This window comes from Manis pentadactyla, chromosome 8 (assembly GCF_030020395.1).
Source record: "Manis pentadactyla isolate mManPen7 chromosome 8, mManPen7.hap1, whole genome shotgun sequence".
Lineage (NCBI taxonomy): Eukaryota > Metazoa > Chordata > Mammalia > Pholidota > Manidae > Manis > Manis pentadactyla.
Window position 1 is genome coordinate 134,916,550 of NC_080026.1, and position 17,786 is coordinate 134,934,335.

At 48.1% G+C, this 17,786-nt stretch overlaps 1 protein-coding gene across 2 annotated transcripts in view; it reads right to left on the reverse strand.

Annotated features, from left to right (window-relative positions):
• The window catches only part of ADAM12 (ADAM metallopeptidase domain 12), a 333,734-nt gene that overhangs the window by 89,857 nt on the left and 226,091 nt on the right, over positions 1-17,786 (reverse strand). For both annotated transcript variants that reach the window (XR_008999055.1, XM_036898669.2), the window contains exons 6-8: positions 8,241-8,427; positions 1,460-1,525; positions 327-398 (exon numbers count right to left, since the gene is read on the reverse strand). Coding sequence is in view for 1 of the 2 variants with exons in the window: in XM_036898669.2 (XP_036754564.2) it covers positions 327-398; positions 1,460-1,525; positions 8,241-8,427 (325 nt within the window). In the remaining variant the exon portion in view is untranslated. The remainder of the gene's footprint in view (positions 1-326; positions 399-1,459; positions 1,526-8,240; positions 8,428-17,786) is intronic.

Sequence of the window (17,786 nt, forward strand, 5' to 3'; positions counted from 1 at the left end):
GTTCTCCAAAGGGTCAGATGTTCCCCATCAGTGTTTAGATCTCACGGAAGGGCCCATGGACTGGGATCCTGCCTGGCCCGAAGACAGCCTGAGGGGCGACGTGTCCCAAAGCCACCACAATCCTGACAGCTCGGGCTGCCGTCTCCTGTAGCTGCTCCAGGCCTCTGGCTTTGCGTACTCAGAGGCAGGGAAGTCCGCGGTCCAGCCCAGGACCAGAGGCGGAACCGGTGTGCCCACTGAACCACATGAAGTGTGCTTCATCCCTTCCACCTCACTGCCAAACATTTCCAGATTTGAAAGATTTAATTACCTAAAAAAGAACTTACCTTGTCAACGTGATTAGCAATCTCTATTAATCGCTGCTTAACTTTCTCCAGATCTTTTCCTTGCCTCTGAAACTTAATAATTTTAAACGTCAGCATTAGTAATGGCATGACTATCAATCAACTCCCATCTTCCCAGCTCCTGGAATTGTGAAGCCTTGGGCTTTACAAACCACCCGGGGCCCTCCACAGTTTATACTGAAGTGAGCTCCCATCCTGCCGAATAATTTCCCCACTGGGACCTTCTGAAACTCCCTGAAATTCGCTCAAGCCAAGCGCTCAGAAGACAGCAACTTCTGAGATTTTTCTAGCCTCATAAATGATGGAGGCAGTGACATGTTTTGGCAAAGAGAAAACAGACAGCCAGAAGGCAGTCCAAAGCCATTTTTCATATCATCAACTGGATTGTAACTTCCTCAAAATTTCTCTTTATATTTGTTTTTAATAATTAGATAGTGAAAGTACTAGAAGCTCATGGCAACATGTCAAACAATGCTGAGAACGGATGAACAGTTAATGAATTCCCCTTTCTTCCCTCTGATCTGACCTTCCAAAGCGGGAACATGTTTCCCAGAAATGGTCAAGCCTGATTTGCTCAGAGGTGTTCAGTGAGTCTACAAGAAAATGTCACCTCATTCATAGTGTATAGTGGTAAGAAATGAACCCAGAGAAGATTATGTAAAAAATGCTAATTAAAAATTAATTTAAATAACATAGTATCAAGCCATACTTCGGAAGGGGGGCTTCTGCTGTGTTGATAGCCTTCATTCATTCATTCATTTTGGTTTAGGGTATATTGGACACTTTGTAAACTAAAGTTGTCTTAAAAATATTTTAGAATACATTCTAAAGCCATCTGCCATTTCCCCCAGGTAATTCTCCCTGTTTGAAGAGCTTATCTACAGAGCAATTGTTTTCTTTTCTGGAGTCCTTGTTATTATTTTTTCATATCAGATATGCTTCAATATTTCATACTTTATAAATTTAGAAAACCACTTTTTCAAAGGATTGTTTACAGTGCTTTTAAGGGCTCACAGAACATTAAAGCAAGTGATTTGTTAAACATTTCTTCCCCCCTCCTTCCACCCCCACCTGTTTTTAACCAACTATACTAGGACATTTCAAAAAGTTCTTACCTCTCGGTTGTCAGCCACAATAACCAGCTCAACATACTTGGTCATTTTGAGGGTCTCTCTTTTATGCTGCCAAAAGTAAGCGTGGATTTATTTCCATTACTGCCTTTCTGGGGTGTCCAGAACACTGTCAATATCTCTCAACCCAACCACTTTAACTGAGGTGAGAGTCTGTCTGGCTCCCACCCTTTCATTTCACCTGGAAACTCATCTCCTACCCACCCCAAACCTTTCTTCGGAATCACTGATTACAGGATCAGGACAAGTTGAGATGATGATTCAACAAACAGACAAAGAAGCAAAACCAAACTTCTTGGCTCTGGAACAGAAGCCAGTCAACAACCGTCCGTTTCAGGCTGTGTATAGTGCGTTTGAAGATCCCTACGGAAGATGATGGAATTCAGTGCCCTTTGACTTTATGACCCGGTTTTGTGATTAGGGAGAAGTGGAGGGGAACCTCTTTTGGGTAGGAACTGCATGAGCCTTCCGGGCAGGCAATGAGTAGCCTGTTCCCGGTGGCTTAGTTCTTGTGGCTGATCATTTAAAAATCCAGGTAGAAGCAAATGAAGAAGACAGGTGGCCTGCAGGACAGGTAACAGCCAGGCTGATAAACAGGGAACAGAGCCAGGCAAAAAAGAGGTGCTAGGAGGAAAACCAGAAAGGAACAAAGGCAAGAGACTAGAAAGAAACAGCGTCAAGAGAAAAAAAAAAAAAAGATGAAAATATGCCACTGGAGAAAAGGGATTTGAGAAGAATGAAATAGTTGAGAAGAATATGGGAATTGTCTGTGGGCGGGGAGTCGGGGGAGACGAGAACTCAGGCAACGGAAGTGTGAACCCCTCTCAAATAAGGGCAGCCTCTGAAGTGGGTTACGTTTTAATCAAGTTTCCTCAAAAAACATTCGCACTCTTCTGTGAATTACTGGGAGAATCCCAAAGGCATTTTTAGGAGGAAAAAGAGCAATTCATGGAGGGTGGTCCCAAAAAGCAAACATTAAAACAAAAAACAAAGCCTCTGTTTCTGCAATAAAATGCATTTGGAGGAAATGCGGGGTTGAACTGGTCTTGATTCTTGTGACTGATGTTGCTGGTTTATGAGTTAACTGCACACACTGCTTAATGTTTAAAGCTTGCAGGTTACAACCACGCTTTCAGACAAAAGCAAAAATGACTAAGGCGTGCCTTGAATCAGTTTTCCAGCCATATAATCCCGAGGGAAACATCTTTGAAAAAACAAATCCCCATCAGTCCGGGACCTTCCAAACAGATTTTTCACAAGAAAAGTGTTTGTATCATAGCTGTGTCCCTCCTTGCCGCCCAGCTGTGCTGACTCATGAGTTTAGGTATCCCTAAAGAAATGTGGAAACCTGATGGGGGTAAGAAAAATAAAGCGCCGTGAAAGGTATAATTTCTCATGCTTTTACAATGTTACAGGAAAAAAAGCCAAGCTTTGCAGCTATGTGGTGTAGGCACGCTTTTTGGTGATAACTATGTACCTATAAAGGAAAACAGGTTAGTCCCAGTGGTAACCAATAGTATACACAAAATGAGACACCTTCTGGAAGTGTGAAGATCTTGCCCCTTTCCTTATTGAAGTTGAAAGAAGTCTCTTCTCCCCACCCCCACAATTCACTGGTTAACCATTAACAGATTCTGCTGATTGTACAGAAGAAATTACAGTTCTATACAAGAAAAAATAAATTAATCTCCCATTGAAAAACTCACAGATGGGGCCTCAGTTTAGCCGTTTACACCTTTCATACTGCAAAGGGATGAAATAAATGACTGGGGACATTTCCAAGTGGCCTTGATCATCATTTAGAAAATACACAGTTCCAGATAATGCAAACAAACACATGAGCACAATTTTCCTGTCACTGCAGTTTCCAGAGAAATCCAAATTTTCTCATGAATTCAGAGAACTGTGAGCTCAGAGAGAAGCCTAACCACATAATAATAAAAAGCCGTGGGGGAGTGGCCGGCTCACGGCGGCCAAGACTCATTCTCCCATCAGCAGACACAGAGAGGCTTAAATTACCTCCACAAGATTTCCACCTAGCTGGGCTGTCCAGTTAAAAAAAAAAAATCCTATTTAAAACCTTTGATGTACAGAGCAACATTTGAAACTGGTTGTTCGATTGAATCTTTATTTTGGGGGGATTATAAACAAAAGCCCTTCCACAAACAGACAGGAACATAAGCCTCTGAGAAGGGCCCAGTGGTCTGGTTCCAAGGTGGAGACCAAGCATTCTTTTGAGTCTTGCTCAAGAGGGAGCCAGTTCCTGGGCCTCTTGGAGTCCTCAAGGCCAAGTTCCCAGAGATAGAATAAACCCCAAGCATGTTGCAACAAGAACTCTGGCGCTGGGAACTTAACCCAACTCAAGTGAGAAAAGCAAGTTGAGACTAGCATTACAATAAATTCGTGCTGTAATTCTGTCTTCATATGGGCCAGGCTATCTGTATATCAGTCACCCATCCCACAAATAACACTGGGAGCTCTCCATGTCTAGGCAATGTACTGGGGTCTTGGGATAAAGGGATGGACAAGAACAAGGTCCTGCCCTCATGAAGCTCACATTCTAGCAAGGGGTTGGGAGGAGTGACAATAAAGAATTAATGGGATTAAAAGCATAGTCTATAAACCATGCATTAAAGGAAACAAGCATGGTTCTGCAATTAGGATATAGATGGGGGGAGAGGGACCAAGTTAGCCGAGCCCCGAGGATGAGAAGCAGGTATGTGTGGAGAGCATGGCAGGAACAGTGTTTCAGGTGGATGGAATAGCAACAGCAGAAGTCCTGAGGCTGTGGAGAACTTGGATTTGAGTAGCGACAGGCAGAATGACTGTGGTCTGGACAGTGAGGGAGGAATGTAGATGAGATGGGGCTGAAGATGTGGACACGGGTGGGGCTGTGACAGGCAAGGGAACGGTAATCTAATAATCTAAGGAAAGAGGGTCCCTTGAATGTGAGGTGTTTTAAATATCACTCTGGCTGCTGGGAGGAGAACGGATTCTAGGGAGACAGTAATGGAAACCAAGACTGCAGGCGAGAGCTGGTGACACTTTGGGCAGTAATGATGGAGATTGGTAAACAGATCAGAGTCAAGGGTGATATAACCAAAGAACAAAAAAGAGTAACAGTGGAACCAGGGCCAATGGTCTCATAGGCAGCAAGATCAACAAATCAAATGAATTAGAAGTTGGGCTGATCTTCCTCTGAATAAGGAAAGATCATTTTTGGCTCAAGAATCTCAACGCCTTGACTCAAGCCCACTGCATGAATATTTATAAGCTGAGCCTGGGTCTCCACCTGAAAGGTCTCCACCATCCTTAGCAATGACTTGTGTGGGGCCGAAACACACTCACCTTATCTGCCTGCACTGCAGCCTCTGGGGCCTGGCTCTTGAGGCTGCAGAACTCATAAGCCAAAGAGACAATGAGCTGGAGGAATGGGCCGAATCTGGGGACTGAATGTTAACAGGGACAAATGCAAAATACTGAAAAGAAGTCCAAAACCCAGCGGCACACTTGAGATCCATTACTTATTTATCCAGAGTTTTAACTGATTTGAGTCTAAATAGGAATCCACACCTGGAGATTGTGGAGCCTCAGCAAACACTGATAGGTGCTCAGAGCCTGGGGCCAAGGAGACAAGAGGGAGGCTGCCTGTTACCACCAGCAAGCTGTGCGCACCACCCAGGGCAGTAAGAGAACCTGATGCACACTCAGAGGAGGCGGAAATGCAGATGGTTAGGTTAGGGAGGAACTAAACGTGCCTGCTAGGAGCGATGGCCTTCCACCTGGCCCTGGCCAGGTCCCGGTGTTTAGCTACTATTGGGCTCTGCGTAGAATACACAGTACAGTTCCTGCTACTACCCCCGCCCCCACCACATCACCTACTCAGCAAACAGGACAGGCTGTCTGGAAACCCAAAGAGCAGCATCCGCTCATTCCAAAACTGTCCCTGAATCAACTCAGCAGCCCAAGCAAACACTGCTTTCTAGAGAAGACTCGACTTTCACCCTCGACTCCTAATTATCCACACTAACTGAGGGGAACAATAGCACAGACAATCCCCAAAGAAAGGATAATTCAAAGATAATCTACATTTGCCTCTGGGATGTATTACGTGACTTTTTTCCTGTAGCTGATTGCGGAGGCTTTGCCCTTCCTACAGCCTGCTCTGGCCTGTTAAAATCAGTTTGCATTCCCTAACGCCCGCTGAGGGAGAGGGAGGGAGGGTGGGGCAGGGGGGCGCCGTGGCAGGAGCTCTTCGGGCTGGACGTGGGGACCCGCAGAGGAAAACTGACTCTGAAGCTGTCTGATTGCAGGAGTCCTTCCAGGAGCAACGTGGGTTCCCACTAAAGTCTAAAGTACAGCCTTGTAAAAATGATAAACAATAGCTCAAGCTATACTGCAGCCAGTGCATAACCCGAGTGCAGATGGATTTCTGCTGCTCCGTGAAGAAAAACACGAGTAACTGCAGAAAAATCTCAGTCTGCAAACCAATCTTCGCAATAGTTAACATTTAGTAGGGGCAGAAAAATGCTGGCAAGAAGCAAATGCTGTGGCTGCATTGTGTGAACGAGTTAGCTGCAGCCACGTTGATTTGAGTATAAAATGAAGGCAGTATGAGTGAGGCAGGTGAGCAACACACACACCTTGAATGTGTCCGTAGACGCTCTCCGAAGCCACCCTGTATTCATTCCCCTGCCCAAGTATTCCGCTCCATTTAAAATGAGTTTTTGTATCATTTTTCCTTACGTAGATGGACTTTAAGTCAAAGACATTTCCTCCTGTGTGGAAATGATCACAACTATTCCTAGAGAGAAACATTGAGAATGGAGGCGGTGCCCTCCCCTTTCAATTTAAAGCCTCATTAACACTCCTGTACGCATTATTAACAAAACAACATTGTTATTCAGGTTTTCCACATTTCTCTGCAAGCCAAAATGACTGGAAATCACCGTGCCAATCACCGTTCTAGAGAACTGTAAGCTTAAAGAGTTAAAATATGGCTGGCAAGTCCAGACCATGCTCTTGATTCTAAATGAAACGGCAAACATATTTGAGTACCATTTAAACTGTCAAGTCACAAATCTTATAACATGGGTGATGCGTATTCAGCGAAGTACTTGGAGCCCAGTGCCTTGGAAGTAAAAGGCCAATGTTCTCCTTGTGTATGACTGGAAACGCTACAGCTTAGCCACACCTTATCTGAGGCCTGGAGTCAGAGGCTGGAGTGCTGGCAGAGTAATATAAACATGCGTGGGGCTGCAGAGGCTGGTCTTTGGGATTCCAGCTCTTCAGTCTGTCACTCTAACGTGGGTGGGGAGACCAACGCAGGGTGAAAACTCTTGTGTATTTTTTCAAACTCTGCTCCTTGGATTCAAATTCAGTCTCCCTGACAGAGCATTAGCATCAAGGTGGGCCACAGGCCCTGATAAGGGTCTTTCCCTCCTGTGTGATGGGTAGAAAAGGCAAAAGAGGCTGCAAAGCACCTGCTGTGGAAACTCCTGGGAGCACGTTAACAAACAGAGGAAGTTGGGGTCACCCAGGCAGAAGAGCAGGATGGAAAGGGTACATTAAAACTAGACTGAGGAGCCCTGAGAAGGTTCAGGGGAGGGCAGGTCAGGAGCACACACAGTGCCCACGGGTGCAAATGGGAAGAAATTGCTTAGGCCAACGTGTACTGTTGGGATTTAGAAAAATGAGTAGGAATGAACTAAGCAATGAAACACTCAAATTAAAGTCAGGAAAGACAAAATGTGTTAAATGACCCAGGAAAGACATGGGTCAGGAAGAACATGTCCCTAGACCATCAAATGCAAGCTAAGTGATGTCATATCTATGAATTCTTGATTGCTTGTCAACAGAGGAACAGGAAAACCAGAGATGAAAAATCAGGAAATTGTTGAAAACTTCCTCTCTGGTTGGACTCATGCAAATTCAGGGTCTCCGGCCAAATGTGGCTGCCATCCCCCCTTTCGCAGTGCTCTGCTGTGAGCCCCTCTGACACTGGATGTTAAAGGGTCGGGCAGCCATGTGGGCTGGAGGTTTCCTGGTGTTGTACGTGGGGTGTTGGGGCACCTGTACTTCTGTCTGCTTAGCAGACAGACATCCAGGGCCCCGACTCCACTAGGCAACGACTGTTTGCAGCTCGGTGGCAGAAGGAGGACCTCGGATGAGCAGCCCTGGGGGCAGGTGGCCAGCACGCAGACTGCCTGCGTAGTCCCGGGAGGGGAGTAGGGTGGCATCTATGGCGTGACCTGGGCTAAGCACCACTCCTTAGGAGCACTGTATCACCCAAGGCTCAATTGGCCTCTGCACAGGCATGTGGGCAAAGACTGGGATATTATGAAAATCATACTGAAGACCCTAGTTACAAGACAGACTTTCAAAGAAAGAAACCTCTGTATGTTCTTTCTCCTCCCACAGCAGGAGAGCTGCCCTGGAGCAGGTGAGGGCCCATGCAGCGATGGTGGGTGTGACCCTGGGCCTAGACCCACGGTAGCTTCTCATTGGACACGTGAGGAATGGTGGTTTGTAGGCCTCTGTGCCTGACCTCACCCAGCACAGGTTAGGGCGTCTGACGCCAACACTGCAATACAGTGTTGGAGGGTGTAGACCTGACGATTCCCTGTTACACGGTATCAGGCCCTCAGATAACCTGGGTGGCTCCACTCCCAGACCCAACATCCAGATGGCCAGATTTCTCCAGATGTCCTAGCACTGGGTGTCCCTAGCGGAGTCCCTGGAACACGACATTGGGTTTCTTTCCTACCCTTCTTGCCCACGGTGGGGAGGGTGGTGGGAGCTTGTGGTCCGCAGCGAGGGCTGCTGTGCTGAGATGAGATCCGCAGGACCCCCAGGGGCCTCTCAGTTCCTCTGCTGGGAAGACTTTGTAGCTGTTGGTTGCATTTTCCATTGGTTCCAAGATATAGGTGTTATTTTCAAATGTAATAAGTCCCCTGTTGAGAAAGAAATAAGAAAAGATACATAATTTTTAAGGGCAGCTTCTGGTTTATGGCTAAGGCCCAGTTCTTAATGAGAATGAAATAAGAAATACCAATTTAGTATATCCTCAGGCTTTAATCGGAAAGGCCACTTCTGCACCATATGTTTGCATCGATTGATTTTGCAAATCTTTTGAAAAGCATGCCAGAAATTTCTTGTTTCAAATATTTTGTGGTAAAGAATAGATTGCATTTAGTCTTTATGTATTTTGTTTTGTTATGACGTCTCAAAGGCAGACGGCTGGGAAGGAGAGTTGAGAGAAATGGCTCATTAGCGGCTTAGAAAATAACTCGACCTGAATTAACAGACACGATCCAGAAGGGACATCTTTTTGTTTTCAAGGAAAATTCCTACATCTGAATTATTCATCCTTATCAGCTATATATCCTAACTATTTGAATGGATTCTCATACAAGGTTGGTATAAACTTATGCCTTTTTGGGTACCTTGCTTATTTAATTTGTGGGAGATATGCAAATTGAAAAACAATGTAAGTGTGCAAAGCACTAGACCTGCTTCTTGCAGGCTGAGCTCTGTCCCTGGGTCGTGTTGGCTAAAGGTGGCGGGCTCCTAATAGGGGTGAAGAATACTGCTGGACGTCCAGCCCGAGGCTGACGAGGTGGCCTTTGGAGTCCGACAGTCTGGATTCAGATCCAGCTGTACCACATACTGGCCGTGTGACCTTGACCTCTTTAAGCCTTGGTCCTTCATCTGGTAAATGGGGTAATAGTGCCTACTTCTCAGGGCTACTGTGTCATCTAGTTAGAACTTTTTGCCCAGTGGAGGCCACATACCAGTGCTTAAATGGTAGTTGCCCAAGTTGCTCCTGACAAGGGCAGGTCCATGGATTAGGCTTCTGTTAGTGTGTTTTTCCAAAGCCTGACAATTTCAGGAAGGTCCTTGCGGTGTTCATACATCTGCCCACACACTGGCCATCCATGGCTCATGTAATACAGCACTGATAAGATTAATACACATTTGGGAAGGATGATGACTAAGAAGTCGCTGGGCTAACATTTAGATTTGGGAATAAATGTATGAATGCCTTTAAAAAAATGGACAGATATGCTAAACGTTCTAACCTGGAGAGACAGAGGGCAGAAGTAGGCTGCAGACCCCAGTGCATGCCTGACTCGGAGCAGAATGGAGCCGAGGCTGCACCCCACATCCTGCAAAGGAGCAACCCTAGCCTGAGAGCACCAGCCTCCTTCTCGCGATGCCAGCATGGGCCTGCCAGATGCTCTGCATTCCTTTCTTTTCCAATGTGACAAAAAGTAATTTAAAAGGCCCTTCTTGATGTTGAAAAATGATTTTCTTGAAAGAAAGGGCATTTTGGGTAACAGCAAAGTGGTGGCTTTAAGACTTCCCACACATCTTGTAACTTCCATTACTGAGCAAGGAGCCCACAGTCCTCCAGGACAGAGAAGCACTGAAGTTTCATGCAAAATGAATCTGATTTGTGAACAGTTCGAACGGAGTGACCCTTAAGTTATTCTGAGATATACCCTCCTCAAAAAAAAAATCACACATACATATGTCCACAACATTTTGCAGATAATTTCAGGAGGTTCAGGACTATGGGTGAGGTCCATGGGCTCCACGTTTAGGGCATTAACCCTAACACACAATGTCTGTCGCGTCAAGCCAAGGGTTTGAGAATACCTTAATCCTTAAGAAATAGCTGAGAAACCTGAGTGCTCCATCAGGTTCCTTCAGACAATACGAGCTTGACTCCAAAGGAGGAGGGGCCTTGCAAGGCCTTCATTACTGCTCATCTATTTCAGTCATTCACTCATCCTGTGCTTACTGATGGCCCACCTATGGGTGGCTATTTATAGTCATTCTTAAAGTTTAAGAGAATGACAATATCTCAATACTCAGATAGTATGGAAGGAAAAGGTCTGAGTTAGTCAAATATTTATTTTGAACACAACTCGTGGACAAATACACACTAGCCAATTCATTACTATTCAGTAGGTTCACCCCACCAGTCCAGTTGAATGAGATGTTACAGGCTCTGGGAAAGACAGAAAGATCATGCCCAGAACCCCTGCACCCTGATCGAGAAGACAGCACCAGGACACATGGGACAACCAGAAACCACTGGACAGCCGGGCTGGGTGTTACTTAACTGGTCAGAGGTTGAGGGAACCAGTGTGGTTTGGGGTAACTGGATAATTTTTGGCTATTTTCAAATCCCACAGAGGAATTAAAAATCATTATGTATAGCTATTCTCTTGTGTTCCCTAACTGCCACCACCCATCCAAACTAGTCTTCATGTATCTCCAGAAGATCATACAGACATGGCTTTGACCATCACCTCTGTGGGGTGGCTTGCATCTCTTTCCTTGAAAAATTCTTTATCACATAAGACTTAGAATTCTAAGTTTAAAATGGGTAGTGGGGGATTTTTTAAAAATTAAATCTGACTTTTAAAAGCCTAAATTAAAGAGAATTATTTCAAAAAATAAGCCAGGGGAAAGTGGACATGAACATACTTGAAGGGTAAAATATAGACTTGCTAGAAAACTGACTTTCCTGCCCTAAAAAGAAAATGACAGCAACATTTCATTTTGTACTGTAACATTTTCTATTTTCCATTAGATTTAAATAAGCTGAACACTTAGAGTAAAACATGTCACTAAGTTCTAATCATGAGAAGCAAATGACTGAAAAAGTTTTTCTACTTAATGGAAAGTTTCTCGAAATTGTTACTTAGTCATAAAAATGTTCTCATATCTCCTTTTATCTTTTAAGTCATCCAAGGGCCAGATGTTGAGAAACTGGGGTGAAGGCTTTCCTTTTGCTCCAAACAATTGGCAGTCTGTAACACAGCTTAATTAAATAATTGCTTTGGACTGTCTTGGGCATAATTAATCATTTAGCTCCAGAGATTGCTGGAAACAACAGTGGACATAAAATTCAAGGATTCAGGGTTTCTGAGATGTAAAATTTTTATGTTCTCACAGCCCTTACTGGCCCCAAGCTAGATAAGCGAATGTAATTTAGGTTGAATGTCAAAGATGTTTAGTTGTAAACTTGGAGTTCGAAGTTATCTCAGAGTATGGAATTTAAATCCAGCCAGCTTTGAAAAAAGAGGGGGGTGGTTTCTTTCTCCCTTGGTGGAGAGTGGGGAGAGGGGTTAGAAGACAGCTTCCAGGGTTTGGGCAAGATGAACACGGCGGATGTCTTCTCCAGGAGGCCCTCAGGAGGACAGGGGGGTACTGGACAGGCCATCCTGGGGAGAGGTGAGGCCAGGTCTAGGGTTCGGTGAATGGAGGGAGAGGAGAAAGGGGTGGTGTGGAGATGAGGGCACCCTTTATGGGTCCAGGCTGTGGTCCGTTGCATTAATTACCCAATGGGTCCACCCACAGTTGCAACTCTGGCCATTGTCCCCACTGTCAAGGCCATGCAGGTGGCTCGAGGCAGAGCTGCGACCCATGCTGGACTGTGTGTCCAAGCCTTGGGCTTTTCAACACAGGTTCCTGCCTCCCTCCAGGGCTGTCCTGAGAGGGCAGTGGAGCCGGAAACAGGGACAAGAGTGATGGCGGCAGCAGCTGAAAGCGAAGGGGCCAGAGAAATAAGGGCCACTGCTTCGAAAACAGGCAGCCTGACTCAAAATTTTGAAATCCTGTTTTTCCTTCAGTGGAAGCGAAGAGGAATCTATTAACATTTTAAGTTGATTTTGTTAGCTTTCAAAGTAAAAACTCAGGAGACCTATATTTCCTCAAGATAAGTTTTTGTCATTCTCAAAAATTCAGTTTTTAATTTCCAAAGCTAGGGTACATCAGGCAATAACACAGCTTAATGTTGTTCTTACTATGCTTTTTCTTACTATTTCCAGGCAAGCAGGGTAGTGGCACATGGACGTTGACAACCTGTAATAAGATGATGATTAAATATATGATGTATCCTGGCTAGTTCCGTGTACAAGTGCTAATTGAATTTTCTTGGAAAAAGGACTTGGGGTCTCATTACCATAGTGTCAATCATAAGGTGGAAATGCAGTTGGCATGTAATGTAATTTCAGTCCTTTTTGGAGGAGCTCATGGGTAAATGCCAGGTCCCATCTCACACAAGCTGGATACATAGTGATGGCAGCAGTTTTAGTGAACACATCAGCACCACAGGGCTTATTACCTAAGTAATTTCCATGTGGACTGTTGATGAACATTCAAAACAAATATTCAGCCTGCCCTACTATGTGCAGGGCACTGACCTGGCTTCTGTAGACATAAAGTCATCTCACCCTCGGCTCCTGTTTCAAACATAAATCACAACCAGGCTTGGGAGGCCTGACAAAAAGAGGCAGTTATTCCTGGCACACCAATAATAATAATAGCAGCTGTTTATGATGAGACCACTTTGAGGCTGGATCCTTTTTAAACTAAGCCTTAATGAGAAATGACCCACGTACCATTAAGAGCTCTCCTTGAAGTGTGTGGTTCAGTGGCTTTCAGGGTGTTCACTGAGTCGTGCAAACAGGACCACAACCTGACTCGGGAACATTTCCATCACTCCCAGGAAACCGTGCGCCCATTAGCGGCCAGTCCTTGCCCTGCCCTGGCCCCATGAGCCTCACTCAGCAATTCTCTATTTTCTAGTGTTCACATGGAAGAGCCCAGGCTCACTGCAGTGGGTTGACCAGTGTCGTCCTATAAGATCTGTCCAAGTCAACCCCCGGCACCTGTGAGCACAGCCCTTGGGAAAAGGCTCTTTGCAGATGTGACTTTCTTAAGGATCTGAAGATGAAATCATTCTAGATTGAGGGGCCCTAAATTCAATGACATGTGTCCTTTTAAGAGACAGAGAAAGGAGATAGTTACAGAGAGGACGCCCTGGGAAGATGGACAGAAACTGGAGTGATTCATCTACAAGCCAAGGAACTACCAGCTGCTGCCAGGAGCCGGGCCCAGCGTGGGTCCCCCTCGGAGCCTCCAGGAGGAGCCGAAGTGGAAGGCACTTGGATTTCACACTTTTGGCCCTCGGATGAGCGAATGTGTCTGTGCTGCGTTGAGCCCCCCAGTGTGTGGCGGCTTGTTATGGTGGCCCCAGGAGACTCACACGGTCACACAGCTGGCCAGCGGCAGAGCCAGGGTCCCCAGGCGGCCCGGCTCCCAAGCTGTTCCCTGTCCTTGGCCACACTGGATGGTCAGCACTGACCCTCAGTCACCAAGGACCTGTGCTAGAGGGGGCGCAGCTGACTTCCAAAGGCAATCTGCTGCCCTTTGGTGGGCAGTCAGCCCAACATGGACGTAGGGGTGATGAACGGCCTGGGTGCTGTGGGGGGTGGGGAGGCCTTGGAGACGTGGAGCACGGGGCCAGGTGAGTGGCCTCATGGAAAGTGCAGGTCGGAGTGTGCTCGGAGAGCAACACCGCTGACACTGGGCAGGCCAACGTGGGACCTGGGGGCTGTAGTGGAAGGTGGGGCTCCTGGGGCCCCTGTGCCTCTGCCCTTCCCCTTGGCGCTGCCCTCAGGCTGCTCCCGTGGGCTTGCCTTCATGCAGGCTGACAGGCTGCCTCTGACACGTGCTTCGCATCCCCAGCGCCAGGACTTTGCTCTTGCTGTGCCCTCTCTCCTCGGCCTCTGCCCACCCCTGGGGGGCCTCTAGCAAGTCCACCTGCTCCTTGGTGAACCACTGTGGACACTCCTCTGGCCTTGAGGGGTGCAAGCTCTATTCCTCTGTGTCCACACGCAGAGGTCTGCCACTGTTCCTGGGGCCATGCTTGGCTGGAATGACCCTCTAGGTTGATGCGTAACCTTCAAGGTCCAGGGCGGCCAACCTTTCCTTTGGGATTCCCTGGGGTTGAGGGCCCTCTGCTGAATTTCTTGTGCAGTACTGTGTGCACCTTACTGCACTGTATTGAAATGATGTCTGGTCACTTAACACAGAGGTACGTTCCTTATTTATTTTGGCTTTCAGGCCCCAGCACTGGGACTGGAATGACCAGGAGGTGACCTAAAAGTGTCTGCGGGGGGGAGGGGATGCTGTTGAATCAGCACAGTGTGAACTCAAGTGTGTGACATGTAGGCTGTGGGGAGCATGTGGTTTTGGGTGCAGAGGGGTGGCAGGACTTCTGGTATGATCAAGCAGTGTTTTTGAAACACAACCTTCTGGAATGTGCAGGATGGCTGTGAGGGAAGGGTGGAGGCAGGAAGTGCGGGTGGGGGGCAGTGTAACCATCTTGGAGTGAAGCTGATGCCGGGTGGCTCCAGGGAACTGAGAAAGGAGGCGGGGGTGAGATGCTGCAAGCAGGGGTGTGCGGGGGCTGGGCGTCCCAGGGCTGGGGGTCCCAGGGCCGGGGATCACAGGGGCTAAGGGTCATCAGGGATTGGGGTCATGGGCTGGGGGTTACAGGGGTTTAGGGTCATTAGGGCTGTGTGTCACAGGGCTGGGTGTCACAGGGCTGGGGTCCCAGGGCTGGGTGTCACAGGGGCTAAGGGTCATCAGGGCTGGGGGTCCCAGTGCTGGGGGTCACAGGGACTAAGGGTTATTAGGGCTGGGGGTCACAGGGCTGGGGGTCACAGGGGCTAAGGGTCATAGGGCTGGGTGTCACAGTAGCTGGGAGGTCACATGACTGGGTGTCACAGCAGCTGGGTATCATGGGCTGGGGGTCTCAGGAGCTGGGTGTCACAGTGGCTGGGTGTCACAGGGCTGGGTGTCATGGAGGCTGGGTGTCACAGGGGCTGGGTGTCTCAGGGGATGGCTAGCACAGTGGCCTGGGGGTCACAGGGGCTGGTGCCACAGGCTGGGGTTCTTGGGCTGTGTGTCACAGGGGCTGGGGGTCATAAGGGCTAGGGGTCATAGGGGCTAGGGGTCTCAGGTGCTGGGTGCCACAGTGGCTGGAGGGTCACAGGGGCCGGGTGTCACAGTGGCCGGGTGTCACAGGAACTGGGTGTCTCAGGGGCTGGGTATCACAGGGGCTGGGGGTCATAAGGGCTAGGGGTCATAGGGGCTGGGGGTCTCAGGGGCTGGGGAGTCACAGGGGCTGGGTGGCAACAACTAGGGGGCCAAGCCAAGGGATCCAGGATGGTCTGTACCTTCAGTGGAAAAGAGGTCAGGATGGGGCCAGTCTGGGGGCCGAGGAGCTCGGATTTGGACTTCTCAATTGAATGAGAGTGAGGCCCGGGGAGAGCTGAGGTGACCTTGGATGTCCTTCGGGGTGGAGACCAGTACAGCCTGGGAGATGGCGCACAAGGGCGGCGGACCCAGCACGGCCCCCAGACGTTTACACAGGACACCCAAATGAGCATGTCCACGGGGGGAAGAGGATGGGACAGGAGAGGCCTGGCCGGACACAGTGTGGCGAGGGGCTTGGTGTCCCACAGAAGCTGGGGAAGCAGAGGGTCACAGTGCCGAGGTCAAGGTCAGACTGGTGTTACCTCCACTGAATGCCAATTTCCTCCTTACTATGACCTACTACACTGTAGCGATTTAAAAAACATTGGGGTTGGCTGGGATCAGGCTTCACAGAGCACTTGATGGCTCGAGGAGAGAGAGCGCGTCGATTCGTCCCACCAGTGCTCACCGAGCGCCTGTAACGGGCCAGGTTCTAGCAGCGCTGGGCCGGAACCAGGGCCCGGGCTTCTTGGAACTCGCCATCCAGCAGATAGGAAAGTGGAGGCAAGGTCATAGGTCATGTCCTCGCCTGCCTGACTTTCTGGTCCTGCAGACCACTCTGCCCTGGGCCACTAGGTTGGACTGTGAGATCTGGAAAAACCACATCCCTGCAGCGAGTGGCCACTGGGGTCAAGATGCGAGGGGCCGGGGAGGGAGGCGACGCACCATCTCAGGACCCCGGGACGCGGCCGGTGCCGAGGCCAGGCTGCGGCTCGCTTCCAAGCTCTCCTCTCTCCTCCCATCTTGCTCTCCTCCTGAGATTCTTTTCCCTTTTAACTTTCTCAGCTGGGGTTTCTGGTCCATTTCTTCAAATGGGTCATTTCAGCTTGTTTGTTAAAATTGTAAATTATAACACTGCAGCAAAGCAGAACTTTTTTTTTTTTTTTTTTTTTTTAGCAATGATTGCATTTTCCTTGGTCACTGAATTGCAAATGATTACTTTTATTTTACTGGTTGTTTCTGATTCCATGTACCACAACACTGATCATTTCTCCCCTCTGAAAAATATGTTGATTGACTATTTTTCAATACTATGGCGAGGCCAAGAAGTACACCCACATTTTGTGTCATATTTGATTTCATTATATGTAATTTAGTGCAATGAACATTATATTACACAAAATCAATGCAATAATTTAAAGCAATGCAGTGATGCGTGTGCTTATTCAGGTACCAAATAGCCTTGCATCTGAATATTCTTACTTACTTGAATTTTTAAAAGCATTTTATGCTGTCTCCTACATCTAAGCCAGTCCTGAGAGCCCCAGGGCTACAGGGAGTGTGTCAGAAACAGTTCCCATCCTGAAGGACCTTACAGCAGGGCGGGGGAAAGGCCAGCAATGTATCACACTCCTGTAAACTGGGTAAGGAGGAACGGGTGCCTTAAAACAGAGATGGAAGCAAATATTTATGAAGTATTGCTATGCTATCTAAGCATAGGGTTGACCATGATAGTACAGGCGAGGAAGGGTGAGCTGCCTGGCAAGGAATGTTTGGAAGGTCAGGGTGGGCTTCATGGAGGAGGCATCATTTGCTTTGGCCTTTAGGGTAGAGTGAATCTTCCAAAGCCAAATAAATGAGAGGTGGGGAGAGAAGTGTGTCCCACGCAGAGGGACAGTAGGGATAAAGACAGGGAGACATGTGTGGGTCATGATCTAGAAACAGCTAGAAAACAGTGTGGCTGGAATGGGGGCCTTCTTGGGGGTATAGGACGCTGGGGCTGAAAAAGAAGGTTGGGTCCAAACTGCGCAAAAAGGTTAGGGGGACTAATAGGGACGATGGAGTTTGCCTGTTAGAGCTGAGCCGTGACGGTAGAGCCACCTGGCGGACTCCCTGTCCTCATCCATAACGAGGAAGGAACACCCGTCATCCACGTCGGGGTGAGCATGACGCGAGAACTGGCAGGAGCTCCGTGCGGAGGCAGGACATGCCTCTCTCAAGACAGCAGCGGTGACTGGGAGGGGGTGACGGTGTCACTTGATGGGAGAAGCTGCAGTCCAGCTGCAGCATCAGGGCCCAGTGGCAAAGCCTGTTAGCTGCTCTGTGAAACGGTGGCGATGACGCCTGCCTGTGCCTCCATGGAAGCACACGACTGGGGCGATGGTGGAGAGACCAACACATCGTGTTTCACCGCCCCACAGGGTGTGTGTGTGCACGCACACACGTGCCCGTGGGAGGCAGCGTGTGCCTG